Source organism: Volvox carteri (assembly GCF_000143455.1).
Source record: "Volvox carteri f. nagariensis unplaced genomic scaffold VOLCAscaffold_15, whole genome shotgun sequence".
In the NCBI taxonomy this organism is placed as follows: Eukaryota; Viridiplantae; Chlorophyta; class Chlorophyceae; order Chlamydomonadales; family Volvocaceae; genus Volvox; species Volvox carteri.
Window position 1 is genome coordinate 130,294 of NW_003307558.1, and position 19,383 is coordinate 149,676.

Here is a 19,383-nt window from a genome sequence, read left to right on the forward strand (position 1 = left end):
CGTGCACGTATATATTCCCTCAGCATCAGGTAGTGCACCGAAACTGTGTCTAGACGAGGAGAATAATCTAAAGTGGCGCGTGCGAGTGAAACCTGCAGCCATCGGAAAGGGGTCGGGCCGCCGGATCACCCCACGCGGATTTGCGCTGAGCGTGACACTCCCCCTGATTCGGCGGGCCGTCGCGCAACCTCCGTTGCAACCCCAGCAGCCCACTTCACCATTGACGGAGCTCGACCACCAGCCCGACGCTGCACGGGCCGATTGCCAGCCTGTTGATCTGCAGCCAATTTGCCTACCAAGCCTTGAGGAATTGATTATTTTAGCACGCGATCAAGCCTTAGCCAAAGAGCAACTGCCGTACAGTGGGAAGGAGGCATCTGTTTTGGCAATACCCGCATCACAGCAAGCAAGCGTGGACGCCATGGAGCTAGATGGGGCTGCCGCTGTAACCCTACCAGCGCTGGCAGACCAACCTTTTCAGATGCACCTCAAACAGGGCTTGGATGTGCAGACGCCAGCGCTGCTCCGCATTAAGGGGATTTCTCCTCAAGTCGGGCGACACTGCCCATGGCACGCTCCCACGCCTGTGGAAGGCGTGCCGGAGCGCTTTGCCTGGTCGGCGTCCCCCTGCAATGCTGCCGCTGCAGCGCGGCCAACCGCCGCATCCGAGGGGTGCAGTTCACCCGGAACTAGCGTGACGCCCATTGAGGGCGTGCCGGAACGGCTTTTCAAGCGGCGGCGTGTTTCGTTGCGGCCTCAGTCGCAGTGGCCACGGGCAGCCGCCAGCAGCACGCCTCCTGGCGTGGACCAATACGCTGCCCGCCGCATCCACGACCCTGCCAAGGGCGAAGCAAGCGCCAGCATCCCGGCTTCTTCCAGACACCCAGTCGAAGATGGGGGCCTCGACCCAGCCGAAGCAGCCGATGAAGTACCTCCCGATCATCTGAGTGCCGCAGCCATAGCGGCCGCCGCGACTGCAGCTGCTCGGGCGGCCTTGGAGCGGTTTGCGGCCGCGGCAGGTTCACCACTCTCATACTGCCCAGGAGCGGCCGCCGTACCGCTCAAAGGCGCCGTAACAGGTAGCCCCATACCAGGGAGGTCTTCCAAGGACTTTGTTCCAGGAGAACCTGCCGAAGACAACTGCTCGCCGCATGACATTGACCATGAGGGCATGACCGCCGCCGACATTGCGGTGGCCGTGTCTGCAGCTGCTCGGGCGGCTCGGCAACGCATCCAGGGCTTGACGTGCGCCACGGCCTCGGACACGCCCGAGGCAATGGCCGCAGCGTGCAGCGCTTCCCATGCCAGCAGTGACGGCACGCCCGCCCATATCAAGATTCAGAACCTGGCGGTGGCGGTAGAGGACGTGGTGCAGCGGGCAACACAGGCCATGGGCGGCCTGCCCAGCTGCCCCTCCGCACAGAGTTTGCCGTGCTCGCGATTGCCGCCGCGCCCGCCGTCGGCGGTTGGGCGTGCTGCAGGCACTGCTGCCGGCGCAGGAAGCCCCACAGAGGAGGCTTTGGGTGCAACCGACGGTCAGGCTGGCCTTGGCAGCATCATTCACAGGGCGCCGCCCAATGCCTTACTGTTCCCATCGCGGACGCCGTCCCCCATGGGTGGCATCCAGTGGCCGTTGATTTTGCAGGCGCCGGAGCCACATCTCATGGCAGGTGAGGGCCAAAGGGTGGTTCCATCGACTCCCGCCGTTGATGCGTGAACGATGGCACATGGAGCGCATGAGTTGATATGTGTTAGGAGGGAGCATTCCCTGACTCCCAAGATGCATGGCAAGCATTATGTACTTATAAGATTGCTGTTACAGTTGAACCTTAAAAATCGCCGGCGTGTGAGCCTCAACCAACACTTAGGCTGAAGTCAAGCCCCGCAAAACCGACTACCGACCAGAGGCACGCCCCTGCACCGCGAAGTAATAGTGTGATGTACATATTATTGTGATCACCACCACGGTGGCTCGGCATGTGGGGCCAGGTCGGCCGGAGCTAGTCATGCTTCCCGTACACCCGCTTTCCACGTGTTGGTGTTGCAGGGTGCATCAGCAGGGCGGACATGGTCACTCCCGCTGCAGGAGTCACCTTGGCCCCTTTCGCTGGCGATTGTGTCGAACCTGCGAGCAGCACAACGCCCCGTGCCGCCGCCAACCATCCTGTTGCAGCAGCAGCTGCACCAGTGCTTATTACGACAGGAACATCGCCATTTACAGAAGAAGAGCTTCGCGCCCTCGGGTGCGCGGATACCAAAGCTGCGGTGACCATGTCGCCTGCAGCTAGTGGCGACCAAAGCGACAGTGCGGAGTCAGAGCAGAGCACTGATGGAAGCCCTCAGCAAGGCGCCGGGGACAGCCCTGCGCAGGGAAGTGAGCTGAGCCTGCGGCAAAGCGTCGGTGGATCTCCCGAGAAAAGCAGGAGCGAAAGCATGGGACAAGGCGACTGCATGGGCACGGAGCAGAGCATCAGTGAAAGCACAGAGGAAAGTGGAAGTGGAGGCATGGAGCAAAACCATGGAGAGGAAGGGGAGCGAACTAATGCGGAATGCCCGGAGCAGAGCTGCAGCCGAAGTGCGGAGCAACGCACTGACAGCGGTATGGAGCAGGGCGCCAGCGGGAGGGCCGAGGAAAGTAGTGGCAATAGCCACGAGCACAGCAGTGGCGACCGGTCTTTCGGTGCACAGGGTGTGGATGGACCCACTGCACACACTCCTGTCGGGACCCTTGAACAAGCTGGCGTCGGTACCAGCGACCCGCCGGCTGGCCTACGCGCTGTCGAGCTCAACGAGTCCAAGATTCTTGCAAGTGCCCTTCGGCTAGACTATGTGCGACACGATGCGGAGGACGAAGAGTTGGCGGTGGAGGAAGTCATGGCTTTGCCTGACCCGCCTGATGAGCCAGATGAGCCCAAAGTCGCGTTACGGGGCAACACGGAGCGCAGCAACAGGAGCGGCGGCGCGGGCATGCGCGGTCAGTCGGGGCCAGCACGGCGGCGGGCAGATGCAGCAGCAGCGGCGGGCTCAAGCCGCCCGTCGACTCAACAGTCGTCAGAAAGCCAAGGTCAAAAACGAGACCGACGTAACTTGGGCATCCGGAAAAGCATGGCAGCGGCAGGTGAGCTCTGGTTATTGTGCGGGCCTTGGCAAACGGACAGCATCAACACCGCAGTGAAGTGCATGAATCCATGCATGCAGCTTGACTAGAGTTCTGACCACGCCGATAACTGGACCTTCGGCTGGTTTCCCCATCTGTTAGCACCGCACAACTAAATTGCTGGACCGCTGTCCCGTTAACCTTCTTTGCAGACCTCGGGCTCACTGTGGACGAGATGGGAACGCGGCGCAGCACTCGCAATCGTGTGCGGCCGCTGGAGTACTGGCGGGGCGAATGCAAGTGCTACATTCGAAAACACGAGAGTGAGTGCCTTTGAGGAAACGGGGTATGCCCATAAAGGCGGTCCCCCAGGGGCAGGACTTACCAAGACAATGCCAATAAAGATAATGCAATGGGGGAAATGAGACCTCGTCTTTGCAGGCATGCGCGAACGAACGATTGGATTATACTTGCTTGCTGTTCTCCTAATTTCCCGTGCAGCCATGCCGACTGTGATGGCCTTCAAGATGCGCACTCCGGAACCCCAATGGCCTCTGCCATCGGGCAAGGAGGAGAAAGCGAAGCGGAGAGCGCGAACGAAGGAGAAGGTGGCTGAAGAGGAGTAATCGACCGGACGACCAGGGTTTTTCCATCCCGTGCTGCAGTTGCCTGTATGATTGGTGTGGCTGCCGACCCTCGCTATGAGCTGCACACATGTTCACCTAATGCAATGATGTTGACACGATGAGATATCGTGATGTTTATGTAGCGGTGTCGACCACGTGGGGCTTCGTCGCCCTTCTTGTTTCCCGCTCTCTGCGTGACACTAGATCAGATGCAGGCTACGACAGTATTGCCTTGTTACGCATGCTATGGCGTGGCTGTAGGGTTTGTGGTCAGTGGCATTTAATACGAAGCGCCGGGCAATTCCTGCGAAAGAGGTCCGCGTTCCGTTCCAACTCCCTTCTGGTGCTTTGAATTTTATGCATGATTGCTTCTTATATACACAGATTGGTTTTAAAACTGCGTTGTTTCGGACCCGAGACATTGCCTACACTCTCTGCCAGGGAGCTGCATCGGAGGCAAGATCATGGCCTATCCGTATGCAGATGAGATGCGCAAAAGGCTTCATAAGCCTAGCTTACCAAGCCTTTCGGCTGTCGTTCAGTGCAACTTAAGCTTCACCGTACAGCTTCACCCAGTACGTTGCATATGGAGTGGACTTTGTTACGGATACGTTCAACAGAAATACGCTGAATCGTCGGAGCCACAGATTGCTGGCACCTGGCCGTTTTAATCGCTGCCGAAGCCTGAGTCCTAGACTGTGGCCTTCCGCACAAACATGCCGGGACCTCCTTTTTTGCAACCGCATCTAAGCATATTGTTCCCTTAACGTTTGCTCAGGCGCAGCACATGCCAATCGGACCTTTTGCAGGCGTGACAAGGGACACTAGACCTAGGCCTGCATAATTTACCAGTTTCTTAGGAATGGCAGTGTACATTACTTTCAAGGAAAAAGCAATTGAGTTTGCAAAGCAGGCGGTCGTAGAAGATGAGGCTAATAATTATGACAAAGCGTTGCAGCTATACCTTTCTTCGCTTGAGTACTTCAAGACGTATCTGAAGTATGAAAAGAACGAGAAATGCCGGGAGGCGGTGATGGCCAAGGTGGGGGTTTATACCTGTGGGACATCGCATACAGCCGTGGGGACTGCTGGCTTCAGACTGATATGGTGGCCACCATCATGCAGTTCAAAGAGTACCTTGCACGGGCGGAGTACCTGAAAGGAGTCAACGGTACTGATACTGGTGGCAACGACAGCGGCACGGCAGCAGCCCAGAAAGTCCGGAAGCCTGGGCAAAATAAGGATGAGGTGCGTGGCCCGATATTCGACCCCGAGCGGAAGGGCGGGTTTGTACCTCCTCTTATGTAACTGGGCGGCTAGCTGCGTGTGTAGTCTTTGGCATTTGGGATGGGCACGGGTGGACTTCGGGAGCGCAGTGCCGCCCCTCCTACCCTCATGCCGTCGTCTGGATATTTGCATGTGCTTGACCTCCTTGCTTGACCTCCTCACGGACTGTCAGAAATAGCTCGGGGGTTGTTGGACTCACCGACATGAAATTGCATTTGCCGGTGCAGGAAAGGGCGCCCATGCTCCCTTCGCCCTTTCCTGGGTAGCCCTGCGGCACATCGAGGCTCCCTGTTGCCGTCTTCGAGCGTCTTCCGCATTGTAAACATCGCAAGCAATGCTGCCGCTACTTTGCTGCTGCCGCTGTCAGTCAGCAACTCCGGCCTCAACACTCAAGTCTAACAGTGCCTGCACGATATTGTCCACCTTTTCCAGGAGGACAACAAGGAGAAGGAAAAGCTCAAAGCCGGGCTCACCGGGGCAATCCTCACGGAGAAGCCGAATGTACGGGTAGGTACGGGTGCGGGGCCTGGGGGAAGGACTGCCAGGACAGAGGGTGGCACGGAAAGTTCGACAAGTGGCCGAGGGGCTAGGGGTGGATGCGGGAAATATGATGAAGCTTAACCTTGTGTCCAGTACATGGGCCAAGCAATGCGTGGAAATGAAGGGGAGGTGCGGAAAAGGGGTAAGGGCATGGGGGTGACAGGGTTGGTGCAAAGGATATGCCTGGGGCATCTATCTATTAGTTTTTTTGACTGGTCAATGGCACAGCTGCTGCTGCTGCTGGAGCTGCGGCCGCAGCTACGGCGGCAGCTATTAGGACTGACGTGACTGCTGCCGCCTTTGCTGCTACTGCTGCTCCTGGTGGCGTCCTTTGTACAGTGGGATGACGTGGCGGGACTGGAGGGCGCCAAGGAGGCCCTCAAGGAGGCGGTCATCTTGCCGGTCAAGTTCCCGCAGTTCTTCACAGGCACGTGCAAGCGAGGAGGGGCTGTGTGCAAGCGTGGTGGGGCTGGGAAAAGGACTAGTGAGGCCGACAATGTGACTTGCGTTTTTTGGACGTGATTACGTTTGTTTAGCGTGTAGCCCGACATAGACAAGCGTGCTCGCGGGGCTGACGTGCGGGGCCCGACACAGACAAGCAGGTGTATACGAGGCACCCCCCATCACGATATGGGTCATGTGCGCCATGTGCCCATTCATGCACGCTTTTGAGTCGTTATGGTTCATTCACAAACAGAGAGTGTTGATTTAGCTGGGAATAGAAATGTGCTGGCTTCCAGATTACTCCAGAGGTCCCTTTTCTCCTGGCTGGTGACACCTCTGTCTGCCCGCGCCTGTGGCAGGCAAAAGAAAACCATGGAGCGGCATTTTGCTATACGGACCACCCGGTACAGGGAAGTCGTACTTGGCAAAGGTAGGCTTCGTGGGTATTACGGCGGCCGGCGTGAAGCTGGGAGAAGCGGGCTTTCTTTCCTTTTACGGTTTGGTTAATGCCCGATGGAATTCAGTACAGGATTGGTAGTGCGCTGCCAGCGCTGCTAAGCTTGCAAGGCGGAAGGCCTTCAGGCTAAGAGGCGAAGTGGCTAAACCCGAAGAAGAAGAAGAAGAAGAAGAAGAAGAGCAACAACAATAAAACAGCGCCTCTTCGGTTGCCAGAACCGCTGTCTGTTGTCAGTCCCGGCTGTTGCTCTGAGCCGGCCAGCTCCCGTCGCCCTTCTATCACAGCCTCAAACAGAGAGTTAAAACCCCACTTCCCAGCAGCCAGTCTCCTGTTCTTCACTTCTTTCATTTGGGCTGCTTCAATTTGGTCGGTCACGAGTCGGCGATTTTCCTTCCCTTCTAACTTCTCTCCATTCCTGGTGTTGGTGCTTTGGACATCGGCATTCGTTTTCCATAATGTTTGAGAATAATCTGATTATAACGAACTCCAATACACTGCCCACTTGCGCAGGCCGTCGCGACGGAGGCCGACTCGACTTTTTTCAGCATCTCCTCCCAGGACCTGGTGTCCAAGTGGTTGGGCGAGAGCGAGAAGCTTGTGTCACAGTTGTTCGCACTCGCGAGGGAGAATGCGCCCTCCATCATCTTTATCGACGAGGTGCGGAGAGGTCGCTGCTGACCTGGGTTACATCAGATCGGAACTCGATCAAGCGGGCTTTCACGTGACGAAAGGCCCGTAAAGCACCCAGGAAGAGGCGACACAGCCGACTGCCGTCTGTCTCTTTGAACCCAACGCGTTGCGCAAGCTGGCCGTCGTGACGACGGTCCGCTTGACCTTCTCCTTCTTGTTCGACGCTCATCCCTTTCGGATTGCCCTCTCGCCTCCTTGGGTGCCTGCAGGTGGACTCGTTGTGTAGCGCCCGAGGTGACAACGAGAGTGAGGCGGCTCGGCGCATCAAGACGCAGCTGATGATCGAGATGCAGGGCGTCGGATCCAACAACAGCCGTGTGCTAGTGCTCGGGGCGACCAACTTGCCGTACAATTTGGACCAGGCCATCCGCCGCCGCTTTGACAAGCGCATTTACATCCCGCTGCCCGACGAGTCGGCGCGTGCGCACATGTTCAAGATCCATCTGGGTGATACACCGAATGATCTGACAGGTGGGTTGGCAACTGTATGGATGGGCGGTGTAAGGGGGATTTGGGTAGGTGTGGTAGGGTTGGTTTGGTGGGCTCCCCGGGGCGCGCTTGGCCCGTGATGTGATGTGTCTGCCTGCCCGCCGGGCTTGCCCGATTGGCCGTCTAAAAGCTCGCCCGCGGCCCTTGGCTCGCACTATTCATGTCCCTGCTTTCGGATGGTTCCGGTGTTTCTTTTCTATTTTGTTACCTCCTAATTGCACGCCGTTTGTTCTCATTCAGATGCGGACTATCGGGAGCTGGGTCGGCGCACGGAGGGCTTTTCCGGCAGCGACGTAAGCGTGGTGGTAAAGGACGTGTTGATGCAGCCCATCCGCCTGTTGCGGGAGGCCACACACTTCAAGAGGGTCCGAACACCGGATGGAGGTCAGTGCTTGGCGAGTGGGACGTGAATGGACAAATATGTTTGGAAAACAACTGGTCTAATGATGTTGCCGCCCGGATGTGAGCGTGCGTGGCCGGGAGCGGGCTTTCGTGGTAAGGGGCTTTCATGCATCGGGCGTGGACGTTTCTAAGGGATACCATTTTCCATAGTGATTCCTGAGTGCGCCGGCTTATATCCACCGTATACAACTTTTGCACCACTTGTATCCGGGAGTCTTAAAGCTCTTGTGGTTTTCACATCCATTCTAAAAACTAAATCTCACTCGTTTCTCGCTTACGCATGTTCTCTCTCTTCCTCGCTTCCAGGCGAGGGCTGGGAGCCGTGCAGTCCTGGGGACCGCGGGGCTCAGGAGCTCAGCCTCAACCACTTTGCGGAGAATGGCCTGGCGGACAAGGTGGGCTGAACCAGGGAGAGGGAAAGGGAGGGGTAGCGGGGAGACCTGGCGGGATCGGCATGGGTCGGACGGAGCATGGGAAAGGGGAGCGACTTGGGAGCGGAGCGGAAGGGGACCTTTTTTGCGTTGGATGGCCTGCCGGGCTGACGTGTCCTAGCTAGCTATTGTTTCCTAGCTATTGTTTCGGCTGCTGGAGCTGTGAGAAGCAATCAGGCATGTGCTCCTCGTGCGCTTTATGCAAAATCGTTGCGGTGCAGCAAACAGGTACAAGCGAAGCTTGCGATTATCACCTGCTTGCCTCTCTGTCTGTATATATGTATGTCTCCAACGCAGGTTCTGCCGCCCCGCATCACGATGCGCGACTTTGAAAAGGTGCTGGTGCGCGCACGACCCACCGTGGGCAAGTCCGATTTGAACGTGTTTGAGCGATTTACAGCGGAATTTGGAGAGGAGGCTGTTTGAGCGAGGGGAGGTAGAAAGGCAGGCGAGGGAGGGCGAGGTGGCAAAGCGGAAGGTCCCGGACCGCCAATTGCGCATTTTCTCCGTCCACTGAACCACTCGGCGCGCCAGAAGGAGTTGCAACAGCGGAGGGAGAGGGGGTGAAAGAAACAGTGACGCGGAGTCTCGAGTGCGTCAAGGGTACAAGAGCGGTGGCGATGGAGGCGTCAGCAGAGGCAGTCTGGGGATCCGATAGACTTGAAGAGTAGATGAGCAGATGAACATGAGCGGACAGACAGGTAGCTAGGCAATGCCGCGCAGCCGCATGATGGGATTCAAACGGGCCGTTATGGGTTATGGCCCTTCCATGCAGTTGGAGCCGCGTGGGGATCTCGGGAGCCCCTGGGGCGGTCAGGGTGCGGTTTTTGCTATGGGGGTTGCGTGCCTTCTGGGGGGCCGCCCCCACAGTTTCTTTACTGCAACTGAGAGGGACAATATCTGTGTGCAACCACCTGGTTTGTAATCCTACAGAGAGGTTTAGAGCGGAGCGGGAGAGGAGGGCGTTTTTCAAATCCATGAACGGCGTGAAACATGCCTCTTGAAACTGTCCTTTTAGCTCAAAGATCGCTGCCGCTTATATTGCGACAAGAGGGATATTTTAGATGTCACTTTGCTCCGGAACAAAGGTTAACGCAAGGCAAAAGCGGTCTATCCCAGTCGAGCAGGATGAAAATAGTTTACGATGTTATGTCATTAGAAGAACAGCCCAGGCACTACGGTTCTGTTTGATGAGGACTTGGAAGGGCGTTCCCAGCCGTACCTGACCGTGTCCCACCCGGCTGCAGCACCCCGCGGGGTGTGGGCTCCGATGGTCGATTTGGACGGCGGCTGGGAAGAGCTGCCAGCGACACGTCCCTTGGTGGATATGTCGCAGGCATGTGCCCGGTGCCAGTGTACTTGTTCCTTGGCAGGACTGGGGTTGTGCCGATTTGACGTGATTGAGGCTGCGCAAAGCTTAGCGCACTAGCCTTAAGGCTAGTGGCTTCGTAGGGTTTCCCGTTCGCACAAGCATGCGTTCGGAGTTGTGTCGGTGCATATGTAAGCTGTGTCGCGTGGACAACTAGGAGATAGTCAGGCTGCACTTAGCTGTTAGCAAAGGTGAATTAAAGGTTCCTTCACCTAGTGGCAAGGGCCCCAGGGTTATCAATCGAATCTCCATGGGGTGTAGAGGAAATAGTGCTGATTTCACGACTTCTACATGAAGGCTCGATTCTTGCCTTTTGCACCAGCTACAACACTAGCTCATCATGGCGGAGTCTGGCAGTCCTGTAGGGCACCCGTAATCACCCGTACAGCTGTTTTAGAGTTTGACATATTGTTTTAAACAACTACACGAAAAATAAAGGTTTGTACTAACGAATGGGGCATGACCTGATCGTTGTCAGGCGCAGGAAAAGGGTTTGTGCGCCTTGAGCTCCTTTCCATGAACGGGCTGCAACGTCGAGCATACTGATCTTCGCAAATGGTTTAAGCCACGGATCGCAGGTACAGTTGCAAACTTTAGATTTTTGCTTTCACAGCTGCAGGTTAAGAAGACCGCAAATGATGAGATTAAAAGCTTGGGACTCGATTTGTAACTGCTTATTAACCTCTTGCAACAAGGGTGGCGAAGATGCGCCTTCTATCGCATCCTGCATGCTTGCATAGCATTACACTACTGAGCTAGTACATGTCCTTTGCCGATTCACGCTCTGCCACCAGACGAGCGATGTTATTCGTACATCGATACGGGGGCATTGGGCAAGGTGCAGGTAGCTAGCTACCCCGACCTCATTGCGTGCGTCCACTACTCTGTATAATATGTGAATTCAGTCATCAAAACGTTCAAGATACTACTCAAAGTAACAAAGGCCTCGACAGGCACCTCAGGCTTCGACGGGCACGCAATCACTCTCTACCCTTCCGACAGCCCACGATCTTCTTTGTAAGGGCAGACCACTTGATCCACACTTTTTCAGCTGATCAGGACTATTACACAAGACCATTCTGCTAGGATTTGCAATTTTCAAGGAATTTCATATCATCCATGCTCACAAGAACTTGGATCTTCCCCAGATGCCGCCGTTTGCCTTGATACTGGAGCCCGCAACTTTGTGAAAACCGTTCAAGAGAGCCCATGACGACGACTCAAGGTAAACCCATGATTAAGGAGCAATCTGGTTGATGTCTTCTCGGATCTATCATGGCATCAGCGCTGCTACACGTCCCCCCGTTCGCGAACGGGTGCTCCGGTCGGAGCAACACAAGCGTTCGTTCTTTCCAGGATCGAACCTGCCTGCAGTCACAGCTTATTATTGCATCAGACGAGCGTTTAGATACTAGTCAAAAGTCGCTACGAGATCCTTGCAACTCGCTATGACTTCTACCTGACTTTGCCGCCCGTATCGCTCATTGCTGGCGACCATCAGCCAGTTCAGTCTCTGCTGAGCGCACCTGCAACCTGGTTGTTACGTTTTATTGAGCCTTGGCAGGTCACAATGGTTCATTGCCTATCGTTGCTGTTTATCGCGAAGTCAAGTGGCTCCGCAGGCTCCGGATACAAAATAGGGTAAACTCCCCGGCAGCCTCGTGCATGATGATCTACACGTATCCCCCAGGTCCTCCAAACCTCCGCTGCCTTTTTTAGACGGGCTTCCCACAACGTGGCAGTAAACTGCAAAATGTAGCAGGTGTAGCAGGTGGTGACCACCTTAGATTTTAGGCTATGATTCACACGCTGCAGGCTTCATGTGCTTCATTTACGAGCTGCCGGCTTACCGCGGCCCCAACCCCCTCCCCGATCCCCACTTGAAAACCCACCATTTCATATCCTGTATTCAAATTTAGCTATGTGAACCCGCCATGTGATCGCCGTGCTGCCCTCGGCACCAGGATGGGCTCTCCTCACCTTCGTCCAGCTCTGGATCTTGGGCAACCTGGGCGCCTCAGCACAACGAGGGGCCCATTTACCGATAGCCTCGTCCACGACTGGACCACTGCAAGCATCATCACCATCCGGAAATACAGCTAACCTCGCACATGTGCACCAACCGAATCCATCAAGCCCAACACCGCGCACACCGGACCCACCGAGTCCGATGCCACCGCCACGCCGACCGCGGCGCCCACCGAGTTCACCACCGGGCCCACCGAGCCCGCCGAGTCCGCCGAGGCCACCGCGTCCACCTATTCGACCACCGCGTCCACCTATTGGATCACCGAGTCCACCTACTGGACCACCGAGTCCACCGAGTCCACCGAGTCCACCAAACAAGAAAAATAAAACACCGTGCTCTACATGCCCATCACCGCACGCGCACCCCTCACGCCCCCCCGTGCCACCCCCCATTCCGCCACCTCCACTGTCGCCTCCGCCTCCGCGGCCGAGCCCTCCGCCACCCCCCATTCCGCCACCTGCACTGTCGCCTCCGCCTCCGCGGCCGAGCCCTCCGCCACCCCCAATTCCGCCACCTCCACTGTCGCCTCCGCCTCCGCGGCCGAGCCCTCGGCCACCCCCCATTCCGCCACCTGCACTGTCGCCTCCGCCTCCGCGGCCGAGCCCTCGGCCACCCCCAATTCCGCCACCTGCACTGTCGCCTCCGCCTCCGCGGCCGAGCCCTCGGCCACCCCCCATTCCGCCACCTGCACTGTCGCCTCCGCCTCCGCGGCCGAGCCCTCGGCCACCCCCCATTCCGCCACCTGCACTGTCGCCTCCGCCTCCGTGGCCGAGCCCTCGGCCACCCCCCATTCCGCCACCTGCACTGTCGCCTCCGCCTCCGCGGCCGAGCCCTCGGCCACCCCCCATTCCGCCACCTGCACTGTCGCCGAGGCCACGCGCCGAGGCCACCGCCGCCCCCCAGTCCACCACTGGACCCACCGTGTCCGATGCCATCGCCACGCCGACCGCGGCGCCAACCGAGTCCACCACTGGACCCACCGAGTCCGATGCCATCGCCACGCCGACCGCGGCGCCCACCGAGTTCACCACCGGGCCCACCGAGTCCACCGAGTCTGCCGAGGCCACCGCGTCCACCTATTCGACCACCGCATCCACCTACTGGAGCACCGCGTCCACCGCGTCCACCGAGTCCACCAAACAAGAAAAATAAAACACCGTTCTCAATATGCCCACCACCGCACGCGCACCCCTCACGCCCCCCCGTGCCAACCCCCATCCCGAAATCTCCACCGTCGCCTTCGCCTCCGCCACCCAGGCGCCCGCCGCCGCGCACACACACAGATATGGGTTCGGATCCCACCACTGGTCCTGGGTGAAATAGATCGCGGTGTCGAATGCTGAGATGAGACACTGGGTTTCTCCAAAGCGCTGGGCGGCTGGATGGTGGGAGTTCACCATGAAGATCTACACACTGCCACCGAGCAGTAGAGTAGGTATAATTATTCATATGACTAGGCTGTACGCCCGATGGTGGTTGGACAATGAAACCGGGCAGCGGCAGGAATTGCAAGGGCGGGGTGGCGCGATCGGCACCGGTATGAGTGGATTGGTCAATCGCGCAGCTGTAGAGCATGCGATCGTGGAGGTTGTGTGTCATCTGAGTTGGTGTATGTAGCTGGTTAGAGGATTCGAATAGGTGACGGCGCCTTGTTGTTGTTGATTAGGGAGAGCGGTTTGAACTCTGACCGGTATAACGCCCCTCAAATGATGGAGAGTGCTTCGGCGGTTGGTCCCGCTGGTATACAGTTAGTGCCCCTGGCCAGCGTCAGGCCCAGATTGATATGTGTGTGTTACATGGTCGTGGGGTGCGTTCCCCCTATCTGCAAACCGCCCTAATACGAGCCGATGGCTCAAGGGCTGCCAGATCGCCTTTAAGCACCGTCCTACCTCGCACTTTAGACAAAGCAAGTGATAATGAATACTAACGACCAAAGGGAACGACAGAGTTGTGGTGGGACCACATACGTTCCAGCATCCTTGCCAGACGTTCAGGTTCCCACTTCAGAGCGTCCTCCATATGCTCGAAGTGTGGAAAATCCATGTCAGATCTGATTTGCACCAGACAGTCCAGCAGAGCATGTTTTCCATCTTCAATATGGCTATCAGTGCCGCAACAGAGGCATACTCGCTCCTCCCTATGTATATAGACAAGTCGGGTGTCGGCTTCCTCGAAACCGGAAAAAGGGCGGGCACCCCCTGCATCCGTACAGGCCGGTAGCTAGCGAGGCACGTGTGACAATTGATGGGTAGTATGAACGCGATGGGAGATGTGCTTGTTGCAGCAGTGCTGATGGTGTGGGAGTTAAGCTTGCACCAGCGGGATCGTCAGCACCGCCTGCGGGCTCCACGCGAATCGCATCCATCCCGGGTGCATGCCGCATGGACAGTGTGGCAGACCGCAAGTCGGAATGCCCGTGCGGGCAAATGGTAACGCAAGCTGGGTGTTCAAGTTATCATACGCTGTCATCTCGGAATTCAATTATGAGATACGCGGCACTTTTTGAGATTAGATTTAGCCCAAGAGGCGTTGATGTGACTTTGAGCTCGGTCAATGGAGGCAGCCAAAGTTGTTTGTGCTCATGCAATCTTTGTTGGCTACAGGCGAGATACCTTGCAATAGCGAATGCAGTATATTACCGATAACGTGTTTCAGCCGGGCGAGATATTGTGTTTGGTCCGTTACACACACACGGCCACACGGCCACACGGACATGGGCAATCCCACAGGTCGGGGGCCCCCTGGGCGCTTCGCGCTGGGGCCCCGCCCAAAAACGGAGGAGTAGTGGCCCCCATCCCGCCAATTCGGGGTTGGAGAGGGACTCTACGACCTCCTGTCGCAAGATTGGTGTGACATGGACCCACGCTGTAAACGGACACAGTTCCAAAACCTCACAATCTGCTTGACAACGTGGTAGTGTAGGGGTAGCCGCGACAATTCAGCGAACAGGAGGCGGTGCGCTGGTCTGACTGCTCTCACAATTTGCCGCATGAACGATACCTGAAGCTGCACCGCTCCATCCTTCAGACATGCCTCGAAGGCCCCTTCTGCAAGGTTACTCACATCATTCCGCCTCATGAGCCTGTCCAAGAGATAAACGGGCCCCGCACTTGAAAGCCACACAACAGAATTGCTCGTACTTGCCTATCAGAACACCTCATCCTCACATCTATATTGATATTCGTGCTGAAGAGGGATTCGATCATCAACAAAGCATGTTGGAGGCCATGAAATGGGAACCAGCACGTCTGGCGAGGATGTTGGAACGTATGTGGGCTCACCGAAACTCAATTACCCCCTTTGGACGCTAGTCTGGGCTGATGTGCGGTGTTTTCCTTTCCTCCGTGGCTTTTAGGCGTTGTAGTATTGCCCTTGGGCCTTCGGCTCGTATGGGTAATCTTAGAGGTATGGGGTTACGCACCCCCAACCATGTAACACACACACACACACATCTGGGGCGAACAACTTAAGCGAACAGCGTCATCAGCATAGAGGAGGATGTACACTCGCTCGTTTCCAACCGAGAGATCGATATGTAACATATACACACAAACCTGCGGCTTTCGGCTGCTTAGGAGGGGACAGAGGCGCCTCACGCCCCTCTCCCATCCGCGAGAGAGCTTAGGTGGCCTTTCTGTGGGGGCTGGGCAGCAGTCCCTGGCCAGTGTCAGGCCTGGTCAGATACTTGTAACGTTCACACAAACACACACAAAACACACACATACGGGTGCTGGGAGGACCCCGGTAATTGGGCTATCCCGCTGGTCAGGGAGGGGATAGGCCTGAGGGTCTTTCTTTGTTGGGTCTGGGTAGAGGGCATAAGCATATGCGTTCGGAGTTGTGTCGGTGCATGTGTAAGCTGTGTCGCGTGGACAACTAGGAGATAGTCAGGCTGCACTTAGCTGTTAGCAAAGGGTCCTTCACCTAGTGGCAAGGGCCCCAGGGCTGTCAATCGAATCTCCATGGGGTGTAGAGGAAATAGTGCTGATTTCATGACTTCAATGCCATAGAAAATACCTGAAGGCTCGATTGCCTTTTGCACCAGCTGCAACACTAGCTCATCACGGCGGAGTCTGGCGGTCCTGTAGGGCACCCGTAATCACCCGTACAGCTATTTTAGAGTTTGACATATTGTTTTAAACAAATACCCCCAAAATAAAGATTTGTAAAAATGAATGGGGTATGACCCGATAGTGGTCAGGCGCAGGAAAAGGGTTTGTGCGCCTTGAGCTCCTTTCCATGAACGGGCAGCAACGTCGAGCTTTGAAAATGGTGCAAGCTACGGATCGCAGGTACAGTTGCAATCTTAGATTTATGCTTTCACACCTGCAGGTTAAGAAGATCGCAAACGATGAAAACTCAAAATTCGGGACTCGATTTGTAACTGCTTATTGATCTCTTGCAGAAAGAGTGGTAAAGATGCTCATACTAGCGCATCCTGCATGCTTGCATAAGCATTAAACTACTGAGCTAGTACATCTCCTTTGTCAATTCACGCTCTGCTACCCAGACGAGCGGTGTTATTCGTACATCGATACGGGGCATTGGGCAAGGTGCAGGTAGCTACCCTGACCTCATTGCGTGCGTCCACTACTCTGTATCATATGGGAGTTCAGACCTCCAAACGTTCAAGATAGTACTCAAATTAAGAAAAGCCACGACAGGCACCTTAGGCTTCGACGGGCACGCAATCACTCTCTACCCTTCCGACAGCCCACAATCTTCTTTGTAAGGGCAGACCACTTGATCCACATTTTTTTCAGCTTTTCAGGACATCTTTTCTGTATTTTTTTACATGGTAATGGCTTACTTATGAGGATGATGCATGTATGCTGACTACCATAAAACTCAAACAATAACAACAGATCATATTGCTAGGATTTGCAATTTTCAAGGAATTTCATATCATCCATGCTCACAAGAACTTGGATCTTCCCCAGATGCCGCCGTTTGCCTTGATACTGGAGCCCGCAACTTTGTGAAAACCGTTCAAGAGAGCCCATGACGACGACTCAAGGTAAACCCATGATTAAGGAGCAATCTGGTTGATGTCTTCTCGGATCTATCATGGCATCAGCGCTGCTACACGTCCCCCCGTTCGCGAACGGGTGCTCCGGTCGGAGCAACACAAGCGTTCGTTCTTTCCAGGATCGAACCTGCCTGCAGTCACAGCTTATTATTGCATCAGACGAGCGTTTAGATACTAGTCAAAAGTCGCTACGAGATCCTTGCAACTCGCTATGACTTCTACCTGACTTTGCCGCCCGTATCGCTCATTGCTGGCGACCATCAGCCAGTTCAGTCTCTGCTGAGCGCACCTGCAACCTGGTTGTTACGTTTTATTGAGCCTTGGCAGGTCACAATGGTTCATTGCCTATCGTTGCTGTTTATCGCGAAGTCAAGTGGCTCCGCAGGCTCCGGATACAAAATAGGGTAAACTCCCCGGCAGCCTCGTGCATGATGATCTACACGTATCCCCCAGGTCCTCCAAACCTCCGCTGCCTTTTTTAGACGGGCTTCCCACAACGTGGCAGTAAACTGCAAAATGTAGCAGGTGTAGCAGGTGGTGACCACCTTAGATTTTAGGCTACGATTCACACGCTGCAGGCTTCATGTGCTTCATTTACGAGCTGCCGGCTTACCGCGGCCCCAACCCCCTCCCCGATCCCCACTTGAAAACCACAACACCATTTCATATCCTGTATTCAAATTTAGCTATGTGAACCCGCCATGTGATCGCCGTGCTGCCCTCGGCACCAGGATGGGCTCTCCTCACCTTCGTCCAGCTCTGGGTCTTGGGCAACCTGGGCGCCTCAGCACAACGAGGGGCCCATTTACCGGTAGCCTCGTCCACGACTGGACCACTGCAAGCATCATCACCATCCGGAAATACAGCTAACCTCGCACATGTGCACCAACCGAATCCATCAAGCCCAACACCGCGCACACCGGACCCACCGAGTCCGATGCCACCGCCACGCCGACCGCGGCGCCCACCGAGTTCACCACCGGGCCCACCGAGCCCGCCGAGTCCGCCGAGGCCACCTATTGGACCACCGAGTCCACCGAGTCCGCCGAAGCCACCGAGGCCACCGCGTCCACCTATTCGACCACCGCGTCCACCTACTGGACCACCGAGTCCACCTACTGGACCACCGAGTCCACCGAGTCCACCGAGTCCACCAAACAAGAAAAATAAAACACCGTGCTCTACATGCCCACCACCGCACGCGCACCCCTCACGCCCCCCCGCGCCACCCCCCATTCCGCCACCTCCACTGTCGCCTCCGCCTCCGCGGCCGAGCCCTCGGCCACCCCCCATTCCGCCACCTGCACTGTCGCCTCCGCCTCCGCGGCCGAGCCCTCCGCCATCCCCAACTCCGCCACCTGCACTGTCGCCTCCGCCTCCGCGGCCGAGCCCTCGGCCACCCCCCATTCCTCCACCTGCACTGTCGCCTCCGCCTCCGCGGCCCAGCCCTCTGCCACCCCCAACTCCGCCACCTCCACTGTCGCCTCCGCCTCCGCGGCCGAGCCCTCGGCCACCCCCCATTCCGCCACCTGCACTGTCGCCTCCGCCTCCGCGGCCGAGCCCTCCGCCACCCCCAACTCCGCCACCTCCACTGTCGCCTCCGCCTCCACCAAACAAGAAAAATAAAACACCGTGCTCTACATGCCCACCACCGCACGCGCACCCCTCACGCCCCCCCGCGCCACCCCCAATTCCGCCACCTCCACTGTCGCCTCCGCCTCCGCGGCCGAGCCCTCGGCCACCCCCCATTCCGCCACCTGCACTGTCGCCTCCGCCTCCGCCTCCGCGGCCGAGCCCTCCGCCATCCCCAACTCCGCCACCTGCACTGTCGCCTCCGCCTCCGCGGCCGAGCCCTCGGCCACCCCCCATTCCTCCACCTGCACTGTCGCCTCCGCCTCTGCGGCCCAGCCCTCTGCCACCCCCCATTCCGCCACCTGCACTGTCGCCTCCGCCTCCGCCTCCGCGGCCGAGCCCTCGGCCACCCCCCATTCCGCCACCTGCACTCGCCTCCGCCTCCGCCTCCGCGGCCGAGCCCTCCGCCACCCCCAACTCCGCCACCTCCACTGTCGCCTCCGCCTCCGCGGCCCAGCCCTCCGCCACCCTCCATTCCACCACCTGCACTGTCGCCTTCGCCTCCGCCGCCCAGCCCTCTGTCGCCAACCCCCATTTCGCCACCTCCACCTCTGCCGACGCAGCTGCCACCTCCTCCGAACATCTCGTCCGATTTGGGCAGCCCCCATCCCCCATTCCCTGTACCGCCACTCGCACCATTGCCGCTTCCTCCGCATCCACCGCTCTTCCCACCGCCTACTTCTCCCCAGTCACCGCTGCCACCGCGGCCACAGCCTCCACAAGACGACGACCCACGGGTCTTAACAGGCACAGCGCGTTTCATTGGGCCCGCGGCTTCATGCGTGGTAAGGGAGGGCACAGCAATCCACCTAGGGCTGACGGACCGGGTTTACCCACCTGCAGTAGTTGGGCGCAGCACTG

The 19,383-nt window shown here is 57.3% G+C and overlaps 2 protein-coding genes across 2 annotated transcripts; one reads left to right on the forward strand and one right to left on the reverse strand.

Annotated features, from left to right (window-relative positions):
- The first annotated feature begins 4,356 nt into the window (after positions 1-4,356).
- VOLCADRAFT_74263 (uncharacterized protein) lies at positions 4,357-9,401 on the forward strand. Its single transcript, XM_002949536.1, has 10 exons — positions 4,357-4,765; positions 4,849-4,971; positions 5,443-5,517; positions 5,890-5,977; positions 6,354-6,424; positions 6,962-7,108; positions 7,351-7,612; positions 7,871-8,014; positions 8,339-8,427; positions 8,761-9,401. Exons 1-10 carry the CDS (start codon positions 4,586-4,588, stop codon positions 8,887-8,889), a joined length of 1,308 nt encoding a protein of 435 aa, XP_002949582.1. The 5' UTR covers positions 4,357-4,585; the 3' UTR covers positions 8,890-9,401.
- A 284-nt stretch (positions 9,402-9,685) lies between these two features.
- On the reverse strand, positions 9,686-19,161 carry VOLCADRAFT_89972 (uncharacterized protein; the record flags this gene model as incomplete). Its single annotated transcript, XM_002949654.1, has 10 exons — positions 9,686-9,838; positions 11,813-11,840; positions 11,995-12,090; positions 12,232-12,717; positions 12,782-12,937; positions 17,638-17,673; positions 17,820-17,906; positions 18,105-18,494; positions 18,561-18,802; positions 18,888-19,161. Coding segments are annotated over 10 exons (1,948 nt in total), but the record flags the coding sequence as incomplete, so codon positions are not given.
- Positions 19,162-19,383: the final 222 nt, after the last annotated feature.